General features: G+C 56.0%; 6 protein-coding genes across 6 annotated transcripts; 2 read left to right on the top strand and 4 right to left on the bottom strand.

Moving 5' to 3' along the window:
• Positions 1–1469: 1469 nt before the first annotated feature.
• COL26b_004767 (uncharacterized protein) lies at positions 1470–2348 on the top strand (the record flags this gene model as incomplete). Its single annotated transcript, XM_053177634.1, has 1 exon — positions 1470–2348. The coding sequence occupies one exon, from the start codon at positions 1470–1472 to the stop codon at positions 2346–2348; it is 879 nt and encodes a 292-aa protein (XP_053038346.1).
• A 967-nt stretch (positions 2349–3315) lies between these two features.
• Positions 3316–5283, bottom strand: COL26b_004768 (uncharacterized protein; the record flags this gene model as incomplete). The annotated part of the gene is made up of 2 exons (XM_053177635.1): positions 3316–3704; positions 3756–5283. 2 exons carry the CDS (start codon positions 5281–5283, stop codon positions 3316–3318), a joined length of 1917 nt encoding a protein of 638 aa, XP_053038347.1.
• A 53-nt stretch (positions 5284–5336) lies between these two features.
• On the bottom strand, positions 5337–6597 carry COL26b_004769 (uncharacterized protein; the record flags this gene model as incomplete). The annotated part of the gene is made up of 2 exons (XM_053177636.1): positions 5337–5361; positions 5594–6597. 2 exons carry the CDS (start codon positions 6595–6597, stop codon positions 5337–5339), a joined length of 1029 nt encoding a protein of 342 aa, XP_053038348.1.
• A 2686-nt stretch (positions 6598–9283) lies between these two features.
• On the bottom strand, positions 9284–11087 carry COL26b_004770 (uncharacterized protein; the record flags this gene model as incomplete). Its single annotated transcript, XM_053177637.1, has 2 exons — positions 9284–9790; positions 9843–11087. The coding sequence occupies 2 exons, from the start codon at positions 11085–11087 to the stop codon at positions 9284–9286; spliced, it is 1752 nt and encodes a 583-aa protein (XP_053038349.1).
• A 3168-nt stretch (positions 11088–14255) lies between these two features.
• COL26b_004771 (uncharacterized protein) lies at positions 14256–15158 on the bottom strand (the record flags this gene model as incomplete). Its single annotated transcript, XM_053177638.1, has 5 exons — positions 14256–14393; positions 14452–14709; positions 14766–14826; positions 14883–15097; positions 15153–15158. The coding sequence occupies 5 exons, from the start codon at positions 15156–15158 to the stop codon at positions 14256–14258; spliced, it is 678 nt and encodes a 225-aa protein (XP_053038350.1).
• Positions 15159–15813: 655 nt separating this feature from the next.
• On the top strand, positions 15814–18556 carry COL26b_004772 (uncharacterized protein; the record flags this gene model as incomplete). The annotated part of the gene is made up of 2 exons (XM_053177639.1): positions 15814–18139; positions 18195–18556. The coding sequence occupies 2 exons, from the start codon at positions 15814–15816 to the stop codon at positions 18554–18556; spliced, it is 2688 nt and encodes an 895-aa protein (XP_053038351.1).
• Positions 18557–18620: the final 64 nt, after the last annotated feature.

Consider the following 18620-nt stretch of genomic DNA (forward strand, 5'->3'; position numbering starts at 1 on the left):
CTCAGCAACAGAAGAAAATTCAAAGTCAGGAAGCTCTGTTATTCGTACGCTTCCCGGAAACCTCGGCAGCGGCCTCAAACCCAAAGATCCCTCAAAACAAGACCTCCGACTTCTTCTGAAAAAGCGCCGGCTGCTGCTAGAAAATCAGATCGTGATTCCGGAAGACATGCAGATGAAGGGGTTGTCGTCTTCAGTGACTGCAACTCTCGTTTTCGCTCAAGAGGAAGCCGGTACCGCAGTCTGCATCTCCCCGGACGGCGTCCTCCTCACGTGCTCTCACTGCATAGCCGAAACCGCCGACGACTTTGATGCGACGCAGAGCCACTGGCTCCTCTTTGCCTCTGGCCGCGTAGTGGAAGCAAAGCCTCTGGCATGGAATGCCAAACGCGATTTGGCTCTCTTGAAAATCGTAGCGGCCCAGGAACCCCCATCAATCTCATCCGCATCTCCGGCTGCCAGTCAATTTCCCTTCATCACAACGGCCGTCTCCACTCCACCTCTGAAGTCCCGGCTCATATGCGTGGGACACCCAGGAATTGAAGATTTTGAAGCTTCAGAGCCGGGCGTCAAGACGGGATATGACGTCCTCCACCTCAGCACCGGGACTTTTAGGGGCTGCGCCGAGGGTCAGGATGTGCAGGATAATTCAGAGATTGGGGCGTTGATGCATACTTGCTGGACCTATTGGGGACATTCAGGGGCTCCTCTCATCGACAGAAAGTCTGGGAAGTTGATTGGTCTGCATTCCTCGTGGGACGATGAGACGGGCATGCGGAGGGGCGTTGCGTTGGAAGCTATTCAGGGGTTCTTGGCAGCGAACCAAAATCTGGCCGAAAGTCTCCAAAGAGATTGATTTCTCAAGGAATCACTATTTAGTCCCGAATTCAATCTCAACTCAGATCAAAACCTGGCGGCGACCCACTTCTTCCATCTGTTGTCTTTCAGAGGAAAGAGCGCAGGTGAGAGGGAAGCGACGTTCCTGCCTCAGATGAACGACTTCAACATCCCACCCACCCCTCCTGCCTGTTGTCAACAGTCTGCCCTCGCACCTTTTCTCTAGCCCAAAGATCGAGAGGAAAACTTCTTCCCGTTTTCAAAACTCCTTGCCCTCTCCACCACAACCCATATCCAACTCAACAACCAGGACAAGGGCCTCCATCTATAACAACACCAACTCGCGCCGAAGCTTCAAATACCTTCGTTATTCCAAAATCGTTCGTAACTATTTTTCTCACAGCAAGACAACACAGCCATTGTTCTTTGCCCAGTCTGAAGGAGATCCAGTGTGAATTGCTGTTTGAAAACCCAGCGCGCGCCTCTCACAACACCCACTCTCAAAGACCGACGCGTAAGTCATCAAAGCCGTCCTGGCAAACACAATGGGAGCGCGTTACTGACAGACATAGCTGCGCACTCATACTCATCCTCGTCCGGGTCTCAACCATCTGCCTACCCGGCCAACCGCTACGATGGCTCCCATCCCTCTCCCCACCTCCCATGTGGCTCCTCTCTCTGTCGAACCCTCCCACAAGTCAACCCCTCTCCTCGAAGCCTGGGTCCTATCCGACTCTAGCGCAATCGCAAGCATCGGCAAGGGCTTCCTCATCGGATCCCTCATCGGCTTCATCATAGCCTGTGCTCTCTGCTTCTGGTATCCCTGCATTCACTTCTACTACGCCCTACCCGGCGAAGACTACCACAGCTTCCACATGCCCGACTATCGCAACTTCCGCCTGCGCCTCCGGCCTCGCGGTGGCTTCCGCGACTTCGCCCGCCGCAGGCTGCGTCTCTTCTTCCTGGGCCGCGAGGAGCGGACCATCGGCTCGCGCACCGACGACGAGGAAATTGTTGACCTCGAAGCCGGTAACAATATCCCCCTTCAGCAGGGCGTGAACCAAGGCCTGCGCTCCGAGTCTACCGCCCAGCAGAACGACCGACCGGTGTTCCAGGGATTGTTCATGTTCAACCACCCGACCATCCCCGAGCCCATCTCTCCCCAGACCAGCGCCACTCCAGAGATCACCATCACCCCTCCTCCTCCCGTCGTTGCCGCCCGCCCCCGCGACATCGCCTATGAGAACGCCCAGAACGCCCGCGTGCGCCAGCAGACCATCGACAGCATCACCTGCCCCCGCGAGCGCGCCCTCCAGCAGGAGTTCGAGAGCAACCTCCGCGAGATCGAGCGCCGCACCGAACAGTCCCCGGCCACGATGCCGCCCATCGGCCCCAACGGCCACTTCACGCCTCGCCATAGCATGGACGCCATCCATCCTCAGCAGAGCGAGGAGACCAGCGGCGGCGCCCCCTTCTGGGGTTGGCTCCGCTTCCCCCGCGTCCGCTCTGAGTGAACCCTGCCCGGAAGAGGCCACAAGAACGACGGCGAGTGAGAATGCATGCGATCATATGATTTACGAGATCAACGACGAGACGACGCCCCACCTCAAGGGTACGATACCGACGGCAAGAAAGCACAGGATGAAAATCGGGGATGGAAAGGATTGGATGGAGACTTGGGTTCCGGATGGCGGGGATATGGGACCAACATTGCGTGTAGGAATAGAGGAAACCCCACATCCAGACGAAGGAGACGGCGCATTTTGTTCTTGGGACAAGACGAGAGATGGATACAAAGGCCACGGATCTGGGATTGCCGCGCAAAAAGCTGCAGGAATCAAGCAGTATCATGTCAGATAAAAACTCGATACTCGAGAAAGTTTGCTTTTCCTAGGACACTCACCTGCTTCGTCGAGGTGCCCAAACTTCTCTATCTCCGCACATTACATTATCGGCAGGAGCCAAGAACAGTAAAAAGGGGGACATGTACTTTCCAAAAACAGAAAGAAATCTGTTTAAAACCTAATAAACCGTCCAACTCGAGCAAGCACCCCGGGAAAAACTCCGCGTGCTTCGTTTGACAATCGAGTGCTGAAAAGGGTATCTAAATCCATACATCTTGCCGCCAATCTCATAAGGTAAGGAACGAAAACTCGTACCAAAACAAAACCAAAAAAACCCTTCGTGACGAAGACTTGCGTCTGAGACGGCAAACTACTTAGAGCTGAGCAATAAAAATAATAAGAAAGCCAATACTGATGTCCGTATCCCATACTCAATCATCACCCCAAGTTTTCCAAACGAGAAGTTGCTGTTTTCCGACGAAGACGCGTCGTGCCCTTTTGCCAAAGTGCAATTTTTGAACCCCGCTTTTGCTTTTTTGTCTTCCGTTGCCCAATTTTGTGTAGTGTATATCGTCATCCCTCCTTGGGGGGGGGGGGGGGGGGGGGGTCATCAATACTTTTGTAGCCCTGTCTGGGTTCAGGGGTATGACGGCGCGCCGTTCGTGCCGTCCATGACGTTGAAGTTATCCATGGCCATGTACTCAAGGAGGTCGAGGCCTCCGACGTTGACGCCCTCGGCCGTCATGGCCACGGCGGTGTTGTCCATGTTCTGGAAAAAGGCAGGGCCCGTGGGCAGGTACCACATCTCGTTGCTGGGGTTGCTCCAGTCTGTCGAGTCGAAGAGGTTGTCCATGCCGGTCGTGGAGCCTGCTGTGTTGTTGGTGTTGTTCGTATTCGTGTTGTTGCTGGTGTTTTCGGGGTGAGGCGCCGGTGTGGAGGGACCCAGAACAGAGGCGGCGCCAGACGGGTAGGGAAAGTTGCCTGTGGTGAGGTCGAAGGGTGTTGCGGATATGGCATTCGGGTCTTCTGCTTGTCTATTAGTCAATGAAGTCAACTGGGAAGCGTGCCAATTCTTACCGTGCGGGTTGAGTCCATTCCGTAGTTTCGTTGCGTGGTTGGACCAAGTCTGGCCATTGACACCGTTAGCCACCTGCCCATCCGCAGCGCCGGTACCATCAGTGATGCCATGGGGATCCGGGCTTCTTCCATCCGCGGATGCATGACCTAGAGTAGGCGCCTGGATGAACCGGTTGCGAAGACGACGGGTTAAAGACTCGAGCAAGTCGGCAAAGCGAATGCCTAAATGGACATCGTCGACGACGCAGTTCCGGAGAGCTTCGACGGTCTGGTCCATCAAATCAATACTCATCTTGACATCCGACCGCGGCGCACCGAGGGCAAAGGTCTTGAGCAAGAACATGGCGCCGCTGATGATGCGGAAGTACGTCCGCACGGGAGCGTGCTTGAGGTACTCTCCTGGGAGAAGCCCCTCCACCACGGTTCTGAGAAGGTTGCGACTACCGCTGATGACTTCTTTGATGTATTCCTGGTCAGTCGCACCAAAGCCACCCAATTGGCCCAGAGGCAGCTTTCCAAAGTAGTTCTGAGTCTGAGGCGATAGTTGCGCGGCGCTCCCTGCGTTATGATTGCCGTGCGCGCCGTGTCCGGCGTGCGCAGTATTTCCAGCATTATTGGTGCACCGCTCAACGACTGCCTGCAAAGACAGCGAGTTGACATAGATGCGTACATACTCGTACTCGATGGTTAGGATGTGTCTGATGTACGGCGGCAGCCTGTACCGCTCAAACTCCTTCCACCAATCCTGCAGGAGAGGCTGGAAATCCTTCAGAAGCTCGGTATACTTGCCGCTCTGGATGATGTCGGTCGTGTGCTTCCTTGACCTGAAGAACTTTTCATTGCCGATGTGCATGGCATTGCTGATACCGGCCCAGCAGTGGATGATCTGATCGTCAAGCTCCAGGTCCGGAATGTAGTTGAAGGCATTGGACAGGGAGGACGGGTTGGTACCGGGTGTTGTGCCTTCAGTCGATGTCGGCCGTCGACGGGTCACGGCGGGATCGCTCTTGCGGAGGACCTCTGGAACCATGCTCGTCCAGCCGAGGCGGCCGGCCAATTGAGTCAAGTAGATCAACAGCAGCCGCTTAATGCGGTTTGCGCGCTGCCTATAGGTTTCCTCCTCATATTCAGGGCGGGTGATTGCGCCGTCACGAAGCAGCTCATCAATGTCGTCAAACACTCCGAGCTCATATGCGAGACCCATCGCGGTGCTGAGAAGCATCCAGCACATTCTGTCACTCCTCCACGCAGGTTCGAGCCAGCTGTCAAGCCTCCGGCCGCCAATATTGGCCGAAGGCCGCTGGTTTCCGTTCTCATCGGTGCTGATCAAATCACTACCCTCATATGATGGGAGCATGAGCTCGTCGATGGCCTCGGCAGGAGGAAAGTGGAGCGCGCGGGGGTGCCACTCCGTCAAGATCATAAGAGATTCGACAGTTCCCAGCGTCCGTAGACTTCCCTTCCTCATTCCACGCCAAGGTGCCGTGCTGCTGGTTTGATCCTCTATGACGGATGAAGCTCCAGCCATCGCCGCCGTAAATCCACCGCCGAAAGCCTCCTGGCCCCAAAGACACCTCTCAATCATCCCTCGCAGATAGGTCCAGAGCTGTTCATGGATTGCATGAGACCGGCAATGTCCACCAGTTCCCGGGATCTTTCGATATCTCGACGAAATGGTAAGCAGGGTGATTGTGAGAATCGGCTCCTCCGTGAGAAGAGTAAGATGCGACGCAGGGTTTCGGAATGTCGGCGGCGAGATGGGTGTCAGCGGGGAAAGATATTCGTAATAGCTGCTGTGGTCAGTACCATGTCACGTCTTAGGTAACATGGGGACGTACTAGTCAATGTAATCAATGGCCTCCTGCGCAGAGAACCAGCCAGCCCTGACGAATCTAAACCTTCCCCAAGCCTTGATGGCATCTTGGTATCCAGGTTCCCCAGAGAGATCCCGCTTCGTCAGCTCGGGATCGATGATTGGTGGCTCCGGCTTGTTCGACACAGAGGGACGGCCGGCGCTCGCAGGCTTCATGGTCGCGCCCGGGGTCACAATCATGGGCTGCGGGGGCAAGGCCGGTATAGATGCGACACTCTCGTGGCGCTTGTGGTTCGTCACAGGGCTGTGAGCCGGGAGAGGGTAAGCAGCCGCGTCTTGGGACTGGCGGAGCTGGACTGACCTATCCGTGGCCGCCTTATACAGCAGGTCCAAAGCATCGTGGGGTCCGTATACACCGGGGCGCATGAGGTCCTGGGCCTCCGCGTTCTCGAGATGGGCGTTGGGCTCGTCCTCGAAGGTGCCAAACTCTGCGCGGCGCGTGCTATCGGCCTGGCTGACGGTGCTCGGGGTTACAGCGCCGCGCGAACCGGAGGGGATACCGGGGTCGGTCGGTCGACGGAGGGGTTGGTTTCGGCCGATGGAACCGCCGGGGGTCAAGGGAACTTCGCTATAGAGTCGGCGGTCGATGGCGACAGGGGGACTGTCTTCGACGTGGAGACGCTTACGGCCATTGCGGATGGTGTATTCGTCGATGTCTTCAGGTTCGTCGGCACCATCTTCCGTCTTGCGCTTTCGTCGGGTCGCGCTGAAGTAGCATTCTTTGCTCTCGCGTCGGCATCGCACGCAAGGCGGATCGTGGGGGTTGTCGACGCTTCCCAAGTCGCAACGGACCTTTCTACGGCGACACGGGATACAGGCCTGGTAAACGCGTTTGTGTTGGGGTGCAGCAGGCTGGGAGGCAGCGGTTGCTGTCGGCGCGGATGGGGCAGCAGCGGCGGCGTTTGTTGAAGGAGCAGAAGATACAGTCGGGCTCAGGCTGGATGCTGTCTGGGCTGGGTATTGGGCCATGATGGGCCGAACAGCGGTGCTGCACTCGTGGGTCGATGGCACGACTGGATTGTCTGCTTGAGGATTGACTCGGTCGGTTTGCAACGGGATTATGGAGGGGGGAATAAACACTGAAGCGGCTTGGGGTGGGAAGCCGCAAAAAAACGGCGGGCCCTGGGTTTTGTCGGCAACCTTTGGCTGGGAGGTGGGACCTCTGCGACCTCAACGTCGGCCTGTGACTGGTGCTTTGCCTTAGCTCTCAGAAAGTGGGTGCGGGGTTGGCAAGGTGGAAAATACGTACAGATGTAGGGTACTTTGCAGGCCCGGTATCCGTACTGGAAAAGAAGGTTCCTTGAAGCTCTCCTCCCAGCTAAAATAAGCTGGGCAGGTGGAATTCTCGGCGTTGATTGCTAACCTACCTGATAAGGCAGCCGGTACGTACCGTCAGGCCCTCTGCCTTACCTTAAACACCGACACCGACGGGAGACGGGGACACCACAGACTCTCGACATCGAGAGGTGGTAGGCTGCGATCCCTCGTCTGGTATTCGCGGAGACGATTTCCCAAACACGGGGCGTATGGGTACTCGTGCGCTGCACCTCACGCACTGCTGGGACAAGATCCCGCAACGAGAGCGAGGGTGATGATTGAGGTTTGTTGGACTTCAGAGGCCCCCCAAGAACCCCCAGGGATGTTTGCCCGGCTGGCTGCTGACTCCGTGGGCGACTTGTTGCTTGGGGTTTGATTCAGGGTAAGACAACACGGTATCGAAAAGATAACGGCCGTCGTCAACGAAGGCGGAATAAGTAACGTTTGCTGCGCTCTGATTGGTGGACGCCGAGGATACCCAATTCAAAGATTGGCAATAAATGGCAGGTGTAACAACAAACGGGCAGAAGACCACGGGAGAAATCAAAGGCGCAATCTACAGATTACGATGCAATTGAGATGTAGGAAGAGAGATTTGCATCACCAGACACCAACGGCTTGGCTGATAGCCCCGGGGGTCGATGATGCATTGGCCACAGCAGCTGGGGAACACACGAGACACGCAACAGCCTCTAACGTTCAATTCAATACATAATGGCTTACCGTCTAGACGACGCGTTATGTAAAAGGTTCCCCAAAGTACCCGGGCCCTTGTGTGCGGCATCGTATTCCTGCCTTCCCGATCTTGCCTGGCTGGCGCCCGTTTCCCCCGCCTCAAGGACCAACCCCAGCAGCACCGTAACACGACGCCCGGCGCCGCGCCAAAGAGGTAGGTCGGGTTCCAGACTCTAGTCCTTCTCGTCTCGGCCCCCTCGGTGTAAGGTAAGGCAAAGGTGAGGTCACCTGAATCACTTGCCATGCGCAAAGCAAAGGCAAGGTATGGTAACAAACTGCATACGAATGGAATATTGATATAGAGTAGTTAGGAAGGAATCGGAAACCACAAAAGGTATGGTAACAAAGCAAACTTGCCCAGCCATCCGCCGCCCGCCCCGCCTCAGATCGGAGAACCTGGAGTAACAAACCTGGAGAGAAATCCTGGGGATTTGGAGAAGCCCAGGGGAGCCCGGGCCAACCGGCAAACAGTACACCCAGCGTACAGATGGCATACCTCACATACAATTACGAATCACCTGCACTCCTAACAAAAATTCCGTCCTCTTGAGGCACTTGAGAAACTTAAAACCCCCAATCCCTTCAAGTTGCGCCCATCCTCCTGTTCGCTCTGGATGCTCCGGGTGCTCTGGCCGCCATCCCTGCATCGCACCAGTGCGAGCTTCTGCTGTGTTGTCAACCCGCCCAAGCTTCACCCCGCGCCGCCACCTGCGGCAGCTCGAGGTCACGTTGACCACTGGGCGCAGCTGGTCACGTTCACCGTCCAAAAGAGATCCGAGCTTTGGATGCTGCCTTTTACTTTACCTGCCAGTCCTCTTAGTGCCGACAAGTCGTTGCAGATCTGAACATGCCTAGCTCGTCCCAAATCGAACCCCCGTATCGGAGATCTGGGCAATGACACATGGGACTTGGGATATTGCCAAGATAGTGACCGACGTAGCCCCAAAGAAAGATGAATATTCTGCCCTTCATCTCTACACTCGAGCTGGTTACGGGGCGAATGAAACTCCATGCAGGTACCGGCAAGCCGTTTTATCTGCCCCGTGGTTTGCTTTCGGAACGCCAGCTTGTCTCTCGGCGCCAAAGGAGACTCTGGTGACGACACATTGACGTCCTCACTCTAGGATGTATATAATAGATCGTGGCTGACCACTAACTTCTCGAATGGCCTTGCTGATTTACTTCTTGAATATGCAATTGCATCATGTCATTATAGGGACAGCTCAGCTTTGCTGGACAAGACATGTCAGCCTCCGACAGGCCATGTCAATGTTCAACGACGAGTCAGAGTACGATGGTTGTAGTCCTTAGCTGACAATGAGACGTCAGTGCAACTAACACGGGGAGGGCTCACAGCAAGCACCAAGATCGCAGGTAAAGCCATTTGATAGCTAGATGTACAGATAACCTACAATAAGCACCCTTCCCTATTGGGCCGGCTCATTGCCTTATGCTTGCTAACCCCTGTTTCTGAACTCCTGATAACCTCTGCCTAGAGACATCTTGCAATGCCGCCCCGTGTATGAGCCATCGACACAATCGCAAGTCGCTCACTTTGAGACAGTTGAAGTAGCCAAGCTTATTATCAACTGCGTCACCGTACCTAGGCCTTCTTTGCCTTGGCGGCCGTGTCAGTCTGCTCCACCTCCGTAGGTAAAGGTGCAGGAGGAGCATCGCGGGCGATCTCCGGAGACTCAGTTTTTTCTTCAATGGGTCCGGGCTCTTCCTCGAGCGTCCCATCTAACGTCGTGGGCTTGAAGTCCCCATTGTCAATGGACGCCGGATCATGTCCGCGTCCACTGTTGCTCGCCGACACGCCAATGGCAGGCGTTCCACCATCCGCAATCTTCTTCTTCGTCTCTGAAACGATCTTCTCGGCCTCGCTGACCTTGGCCGCAGTCGTCGGAGGTCGCTCCACGCCAATGGAGCTTTCCTTGTCGTTTTGGCTCTCTAACAGCGCAGCCTTGTCCAAACGTACAATCATACAAGACAAATTATCGGTACTAAAACGATTCAACGCATGGTCGACGAGAAGCTTCGAAGCCTCAACCGGGTCCTCTATATTGCGAACGAGATCAACCGCTTCTTGGTCAGAGCAAACATCCCAAAGCTATTGGTGCGTCAGTAATGTCCAGAAAGCATGGCGTTAAGGAGGAACTTACTCCATCACATGCTATTATGATAAACTCGTCACTCTCAGGCTGAATAACGGTCTCGGTTGTGTACGGGTGCCCGGTGACAAGATCCTTCATATAGGTGTCGCCAAGGGCTCTCGTGACAGCCAGCACGCCATTGACGCGGTTGTTGAGTATCAGACCGCCAGCGTTAGCTATACGTTTACCCTCATTCTCATCACTACCCTTGTGATCGTATGACAAACGCAAGGCTTTGCCAGAGCGGCAGAGGATGATGCGCGCGTCTCCGACGTTGGCCGTGTAAAGAACGCGCTGGCGGCTAGCTGAGCTCTTCAACTTGGCGTGTGCAGCCTCCGGGCTGTTTGCAGAGGCGGCCTTATCGCCGGTGGGCTCCTCTGAGTTTGACTTGACAGCCTTGGTGGCCGCTGCGGTGGCCGGCGCAATGGCCTGAGAACCAGTCGCAGATCGATCACTTGGTACTCTGTCCTCCCAACGCAACACAGCGACAGCAGCGGTGCATCCACTGTTCTTAAGAGGGAGCTTTTCCAACTGCGCATCGACTGAAGTGAAGGTTTGGTCGAGTAGCTCTGGGATGGGGCCGTTGGGGTTCTTCCGGATGGTGTCTTCCAAGATGATGTGCAACTTCTTTCCACACCAGTCTGCCGCAAAAGTTCCTGCGTGACCATCGAAGATGGCAAAGTATCCGTTATCCGTCTCGACCATGTCCTGAGAAGCATCCTTGTCATCGGCAGCATCACTCTTTTTACTGTCGAGAACAGGAGCCGGGGTGTAGAGGAAGTTGTACAGGAAAGCGTGGGTATCCTCCATCGTCCGGCGGCACTTCTTGTTCCTATCTTCCCAGACGCCGACACGGAAGGTGGAGCGCGGTCCGGGAATAGACTCTCCGGCCGAGTTGTTGTGCTGACCCTGGGGGACGACGAGTGCGGGGTCCTGCTTGCCCAGCTTCTGCAAAGGAGTCTGCGTGCTCACATCCGAGTTGGATCGGCCAACCTGAGAGAAATTCAATGTGTTCTTGGCGTGAGCCAGCAGACCGGCAGCCTTGCTCGAGACGCCGCTAGCCCGGCGTTTCTTATCGGCGGCTCCATCGGTCTGACGTCCCGGGGGACTGCTGTTACCACTCCTCTTGTCTCCGCTAACAACCTGATCGGTAGCCTTGGGCTGAGCCTTCTCGGAGTCGGGCGAGGGCGACTTGCGATCTTCCTTGGAGTCGCTCTCCGCCTTGGGCGCTGAACTTGAGCCGCCGCCGAACATTCTAGTCAGCAGACCACTCCCCTGGTTGGAGAGGCTGCGACGCTTGCTTCCTGCCAGTTTAAAAAGCCTTAAAAGGATTCAAGGGTACCGTCCCGGGCGCGCGATCAGTTGAGTACAATAGGATGGCAGGGAGTTTGTACGTTCGTCGTCGGTGTATATTGTCGCCGGGAAAAGCGTCGTGAGGCCAGGATATCTGCGAGAGGGACAGGCGGTGTTAGCTTTAGAGTTGTGAGCAAGCAATGTTCGTCGGATTCATGGAGGGGCAAAGTGGTCCGAGGCCGACCGGGAGCTAGGAAGTAAGTCGGGTCCGAGCTAGATGCAGATGAAGCGTCGGGTAGGAGAAGCAAGGGAAGAGCAATGTAGAGGAGCTAGATCTTTAAGCAGCAAAGCGATATCGCCACACAAGCGCCGGCTGGCCGCAATAGAGTGGGATATCAAGACAGAAGATGGACGGGGTAGGGCTGCGAAAGGCTTCTTGAAGAGTGCGCGCAAAAGGACGATGCGGGATAGAGAGGCGGGAACATGCAGAATGCCAATGTCAGGAGCGTGATGTCTCTGTGTATAGATGGTGCTCCAGGGTTGATAGGTGACGTAGGCTCATTGATATTCGGAAGGGGGGGGGATCAAGATGGGAAGCACCAGTACTCACAAAAGTGACGTACCCACCGAGACGGAAGAGCGGGAGGACGTCGTTGGTAGGTGGTAGAAGAGCGAGAAAGAGACGGCTCGGGGGAGATCTGGAGGCGCAGTTTGCCAGCGGGATGGCAAAGGCTGCGATGTCGTCTGGGAGAAGAGCGGGTTGGTCAGGTTTGAAGTGAGATGAGGTGAAGGGAAGTTCGGAGACAAGGTTGTGGTGAGGCAGCAAATGCGGATGCGAATGTTGCGGCGCTGGGCTGGGCCGGACTTGGGCGGGCGCTGCGTTACGCTGTGGCTCTCCGCAGTGGGCAGCAGTGGCAGAGGAGGGGGAGGGGATGTTTGGTTGGAGGGGAAAGGGCCAGGAAGAGCGACGTGGACCGGGTAAGGTACGAATATCCGTACCTAGGTACCTTACCACCTTACGCAGGTGTGGTCGTGGACGTCCACCTGAGAAAGAGAAAGGCGGGAACCACGATTCGCAGGGTCGCTTTATTAGCGGCGCTTACCTTGACTCCGTTACGGGGAGGGGCCCTTCCAATCCCTGCGACTTAACACCTGGATTGCTGGACCGACTGCTGGGTCGTTGTCGGGGTCAAAGGTGTTTCTGCAATGCGCTGCTGAGATACCTTTACGCTCTGTCGTGGATTCGACCCAAACGAAGGGGCTTAGGCGGGCGGCATCTAAATCTCGGCCAAGAAACGTACGGGCACACGGGGGCGTTTAAACTGTCGTGGAGTGTCTGATGTCCGGTACGCGGTTTGGGACTCCCGGGACGAGGAAGGGAACCTTGGAGGGGGAATGGATGGGATGAGATGGATTAAGAGAAACCACACTAGCCCGTCCGCCCTTTCTTCTGCCCTCGCGTCTTTCCTTCTTTTTGCTTAGGTAAAACCAGTGGAAGACCACCCGTGCGTGGGCTGGACCTGCCCTGACGCCCTGACGGGTCTGGAAGGGAAGCGCGAGATGGCCGAGTGATCTCACTCTGAGACCCAATGCTGCAAACCGGCTAGTCGAGCTGGGCCTTTCCTATGCCGATCACCAGCCCCAGAGTCCCGGGCCCGATCTCTTTCTTTCTCACGATGGAGGCTACCGGCCGCTACCCAACGTTTCTTTTTGTTGTTGCCCATCATGGACCCGCCAAAGAGCTTGAGGTTGAAAAGTCGGCGAACCTAGGTATTCTACGACGAACGCATGGATGGGTTTCTCACATTGCATGAACCGTTCAAGAACACCTCAAACTCGATTTCCCCTTCTGGCACCGCCCGTCAGTCGGGATCCTGCCGTGTAAGAGACTCAAAGCACCTTCCTACGCCGAACCGGATTTCCTTGCCTGCTCCCACGAACCCGTCGCTTTCATCCATTGCTGCTAAGGCCACGATGAGGCCCCTCTTGTGAAGCTTAGATTGGGTTGCTAAGCAGCTTGGGCCTTGTCTGCCTCTGGGCTGACAGAGTGGTGTTGAGTTTTTGGTCAAAGGAAAACTAAATTAGCACGTTTACCCAACAGCCGCCCACAGCGTCGGTTACTAAGGCAAGGGACAGCTGCAGTGGAGGCTATTCCCATGACACCGCATACGCTCTTCAGCACATCGCCTTTCGCGTCGTCTGCTGGACGTCTATACTCAGCTCCCACGGCAGTGTTGGCATGACAGCTCAGCTTCGGAACCCTGGACAGGAGCGGGGAAGGTTCAGGTACGTTAGGCAGGTACCCTACCCTACCTTGCCCTGTTGTTGATATTCTTGCCATTTTTACCCTCACGGACGCCAGCAAACAACCTGCCCGAGAATTTGGGGTCCAAGTTGGGGTCCGGTTCGCTGGGTCGTTCTGGGCTGAGAGATCCGACAAAAGAAGCCAGGCCCACATTTGCGAAAGCGACAGCGTCATGCTGACTCGGGGGAATCCTGCCGACATGGCATTCTGCAAATCGTGTCTGTTGTCTGTTCATCATGTGTGCCTGGACCATCTGGCTTGGTGTCCACTTGGGATTTGTTTATTGTCGTGGCATCCAACTGCCACCGGATGCCCTTGAGGTCCCCGGCATAAACTTTCAGCGTGGATGGCTCAAGTGTCACACATCACGGAGAGGAGGCACGATGACAGAGTATCTTCGATTATGGCAGATCTACTTCAAAATAGTAGGTAGTGAGTGCGGTGGCAACGCATGTCCACCCCAGGCAGAACTGCATGGTGTGGTCTAATCCCCAAAGCAGCAGCTCGGTTTACTCGCCCCGATGGCAGGTATTCGTGGGAAACGCAGTCATCTTGGCGGGGCACCTGAATTGCTGTGGACAAATGACGCAATGTTCCGATGCAACCTGCCGAATGCCAGCGCAGAGCATGCCCACCGACACAATTTCATGGTTGCTGCATGAAAAAAGAGACGCCGCTTAATGGAAAAGAAAATAAGTGCGCCTCCCCTTATCCTAGGGACTCCGTACCGTATGTGACAAAACAAACTAGCTGCCCAGGATCCCTCATCGTCCGTCGTTGCTGTCCGCAAAATATCGTGACCGCTTCATTGATTGTTACTATGGCTACCGCCTGAGGCTGTCGAGACGGGCCTGGAGGTCGTCGTCGCCGGGATCCGCACCTCCACCTCCTCCGCCGACTGCTTGAGCAATCCTGCTCTCCGGCACCGCCGCGGTTTGCATCCCGGACGGTGTTTCGCCGAGCTGCAAGGGCCGTTGTTAGCCTACCGTAGTCCGTCCCGAAGTCGGCATCCATGCTTACCGCTGATGTCAAGTCAACCCCGATCTCTTCCAGAACTTGCTCCACAACCTCCTCGCCCTCCTCCTCGGCGCCGACGTCCATGGCATCATCAATGGCGTCGTCCATCATCTCCTGTCTTTGGTCCATAATGTCGTTCTCGCGCTCAAATTCCATGGCGATGCGCTGGAGGGCGGGGAGGTTCATCGATCGGTTCATGCTGCCCAGGGCCACGGTTGCGCCCTTCATGGCTTGCATCATCTGCTCGTTGGTGCGATAGGTCTGTCGCGAGTTTACAGTCAGTCAATCGTCCTGAGAAGCCCATCTGGGTATCGTACCTGCAGCCTAAGCGAGATCTTTTGCAGCTGGCTGCGCATTCCATAGAACTTCTCGATGTACCTGTTGATGGCATCCGTCAGCACTCTTGTCAATTGTCAAGTTGATGCGTAACCGACCTCCTTGTGCGGACAAGATCCTTCGCCTGGATCTTGCAAGCACCCATCTGTCCCTTCTGAGCGCTTTGCTTGATCTGGGTGATCAACTGCTTTTCTTGCTTCTCAAGCTTGACTCGAATCTGGTCCAGCTCGCGGATAGCCTTGTCCAGCATGCGTTGGTTCTTGCGCAGACGCTCCGCGGGCGTCATGCGCTTGCCGAACATGTACTCCAGAATCTGTTGTCGCACGATTAGCACCTGGGCCGTGGCGGGGAAGAGGCACACGACATACGTTCATGGTGGAGGTTGGGAACCGTTTCAGCCAAACGAAGAGTAACTGTGTCGAAGGTGCACCTACGCAGCCGTCCGATAGACGATGGATCGGTCGCTTGTTTCGTTTGGAGGTTGTCGTCGGGAAAGTTGATAGAGATTCAGGTTGCCTGGCAGGCACTCACGTAACGGGCAACGGAACGAGGTCAAGTCAGAGGCAGGTAAGGCAGGTACGTACAATAGCTTGGCACGGCGTAACGTAGGCGAGCCCATGTGCCAGCCTTCCAGGGATTCCAAGAAACATGGGTGATTACGCTGTGACAGGCGCCCAGCCAGTCCAAGGGCGCCACACAGGTGCCCGCGTTCTGGAGAGGCCGTTGATTAGATAAGGCTGTTTTTGTCGGCCGCGGTATTTTCCCGGGTGGCTCGACTGGACTGGACGTGACGGGACGGAACAAGAACTCGAGCCAATGGGTGGTGCGCCGCGACCAACAGGGTGGAGGAAATTTGCCGCTCCGCCCAAAATCATGCGCTGGGAATTCTTCGTCGGTGACGAGCTTCCCTAAAAACAATTCGCGGGTGGTAAAACTTCCACCGCCACTTTCCACACATACTCGATCCTTTCCACCCCTCACATATACCACGCCCTCGACCATGCTCTTACCACCCTCAACCGACCGAAAATGAGCCAAGATTATTTCTCGAAGAAGGGCAAGGCCCCTATGGACCAAGAGGTCGACAGAGACGATTCCGACAGCACGCCGCAGCATCCGTCATCCGGCAGACATCACTACATGACTGTAGGCTCTGGCTCCACTTCTGTCCACGCCGCCCAACTCCAAAACCTCCTCGACAACGATTCCGGCTATGGAGGCAGCATCGCTAATGGCGAGGCTCTGTCCGCCGCGGACCGTCATATCCCAACTGCCGCCAATGGTCACCTTTCTGAAGCTGACCGCCGTTCTCAGGCCGGTGCCATTCACCAGCTGTGGTATAACGCCCACCGGGTGACACTCGGCCGCTCGATCAATAAGGTTATCGAGCTGTTGAAGGAGCTGCAGGAGATGAACGTCTCATGGCCCGCACATTACCCCTCCGTCACCCGGGCGGAGAAGTCTTCTCGGCCGGCCATGGGCCACGCATTCTCGACTGCCGGCGACGTCCATGGATCTGCTTCCTCGGTTCCCACCTCTCCGAGGTCGCCTCCCTCAATTCGACGATCTCTGACCTCGGTCGAAAGCGCTGAATCGAGCCGGGCACAGGACACGCGGCCCGCGGAGGAACCCCGCCTCGTTACACCGCAGATCGCCCAAGATTTCTCGGTTTTGAAGCTGGATCTGAAGTTGGGGTCTCTTCACCAAGCGGAGCTCGTGCATTCTCTGGAGAAGGGCTCCATTGCCTCGCTCTTGGACGGCAAGATCAGCTCGAGCATTCGACACCTCCTCAACCTACGCGAACGAATCGAAGATACGTCAAGTAAGGTCCTGGTCACGGGAGATCTCAACGCTGGAAAGTCAACATTTTGCAACGCACTTCTGCGGAGGAAGATTTTGCCCGAGGACCAGCAGCCGTGCACAGCCATCTTTTGCGAGGTATTGGACGCTAGGGAGAACGGCGGTCTCGAGGAGGTTCATGCTGTCCATAAGGATGCGACGTACGATCGACACGACGAGAGCTCATACGACGTCTACAAATTGTCACAGTTGGAGGACATTGTCATCGAGAACGACAAGTACACTCAGTGCAAGGTCTACGTCAAGGATGCGCGGACTATTGACGAGTCGCTGCTCAACAACGGCGTGGTGGATATTGCGCTGATCGATGCTCCTGGACTGAACTCGGACACAACCAAGACAACCGCTGTTTTTGCCCGGCAGGAGGAGATTGACGTCGTCGTGTTCGTGGTTTCTGCAGCAAACCACTTCACGATGACTGCCAAGGAGTTCATCTGGGCCGCCGCCGCAGAGAAGGCGTATCTCTTCATTGTGGTGAATGGCTACGACAATATCAGAGACAAGAATAGGTGCCAGAAGATGATTCTGGACCAGGTCCACGGACTCAGCCCGAGGACGCACAAGGAGTCTTCGGAACTGGTTCACTTTGTGTCCAGTAACGCTGTGCCTACAGCTGGTCCCTCCGGGAGTGGAGGCGGGGGCGGAGGCGGTGATGACCCCGGCGACGACCCCAAGGGTAAGGGCAAGGATCTTGACAAGATCCGCGACTTTGAGAATTTGGAACAGTCGCTTCGCAGATTCGTTCTGGAGAAGCGTGCCAGGTCGAAGCTGGCACCTGCGAAGACGTACTTGCTGAACATTCTGAACGATGTCAACGTTTTGGCGAACGTCAACACGGAGGTCGCCCAGTCTGAGCTGGACCGTGTTACCAACGAACTCAGAGAGCTCGAGCCTCAGCTGGAGTCCAGCAGGAAGGCAAAGGCCCAGGTTGGCGACCAGATTGAGAAAATCACCGAGGACACATGCAAGGCCGTCTACGACTACACGAGGTTGACGCTCAACTCTGCTATTGAACATTCTGGGGACAACAACCACGGTGTTCCGTATCGGGGCCTGTTCAGCGCCTTCGACTATGCCGAAGAACTGAAGGATGCCATGATGTCCTACATCCAGGAGGCCGTCGCCCACTGCGAGGAGCACGCCAAAGCCAAGACTGTCGGCGGCGTCAATGCCATCAAGCAGCTTGGTATCATGCACCTGGGCGATGACTACCAAAACCTGGTTTTCCGCCCCGACGTCATGTTCAAGCGGAAGAGAGACTCCATGGCGCGCCAGGTCGATGTACCGACGGAGCTATTGGACTTTGTCGACTGGAACACCATCATTCAGAAGCAGGAGAAGGTCGCAGGTACCGGCATGGCCCTCACCATTGCAGGAGCGTTGGTTCCTCGCATGATTGGCGGCAACGGATGGTTGGACCACGCCTTGAGTGCGGCGAAGATCCTCGGCAACGACAACTTGCGAAAGCTCATCATCCCGGGCATCATCGCAGCTGGTAAGTTGACACGATATTTGAACACCCACAGACGGACAGCTAACAAGTCTAATAGCCTTCGCCGCCGCGTACTACATCCTCAACCAAATTCCCAACTCCCTGCCCCATCGTCTTGCGACCAAGATCGCTGCTCAGCTGGAGGCCGTGGACTACGTCCACAGCAACTCCAACCGTATTTCGTCCTCGGTCCGCAAGGTCTTGCGCTACCCCGCCGACAACCTCCGCGTCGGTCTCGAGCAGTCCGTCAAGGATCTCGGGCAGCGCCGCGAGGAGACTCTGAAGGTGCGACAGGAGAGCGAGGTTGCGCTCAAGTACTTTGGCAACCTCTACCGCAACAGCGGGCAGCAGAGAGCAGTGGTGCAGGGCGTCGACCTCGACGCTCCTCCCCCGGGCGCTGCTGCGGCTGGCCTTCACTGAAAACGATTCGTTGAAATCTCTCAACTCATCCCTTGATTGTGGCTCGATACCTAACGACAGCATG

The sequence above is a fragment of the Colletotrichum chrysophilum genome, assembly GCF_026319265.1.
Source record: "Colletotrichum chrysophilum strain AFK26 chromosome Unknown scaffold_30, whole genome shotgun sequence".
In the NCBI taxonomy this organism is placed as follows: Eukaryota; Fungi; Ascomycota; class Sordariomycetes; order Glomerellales; family Glomerellaceae; genus Colletotrichum; species Colletotrichum chrysophilum.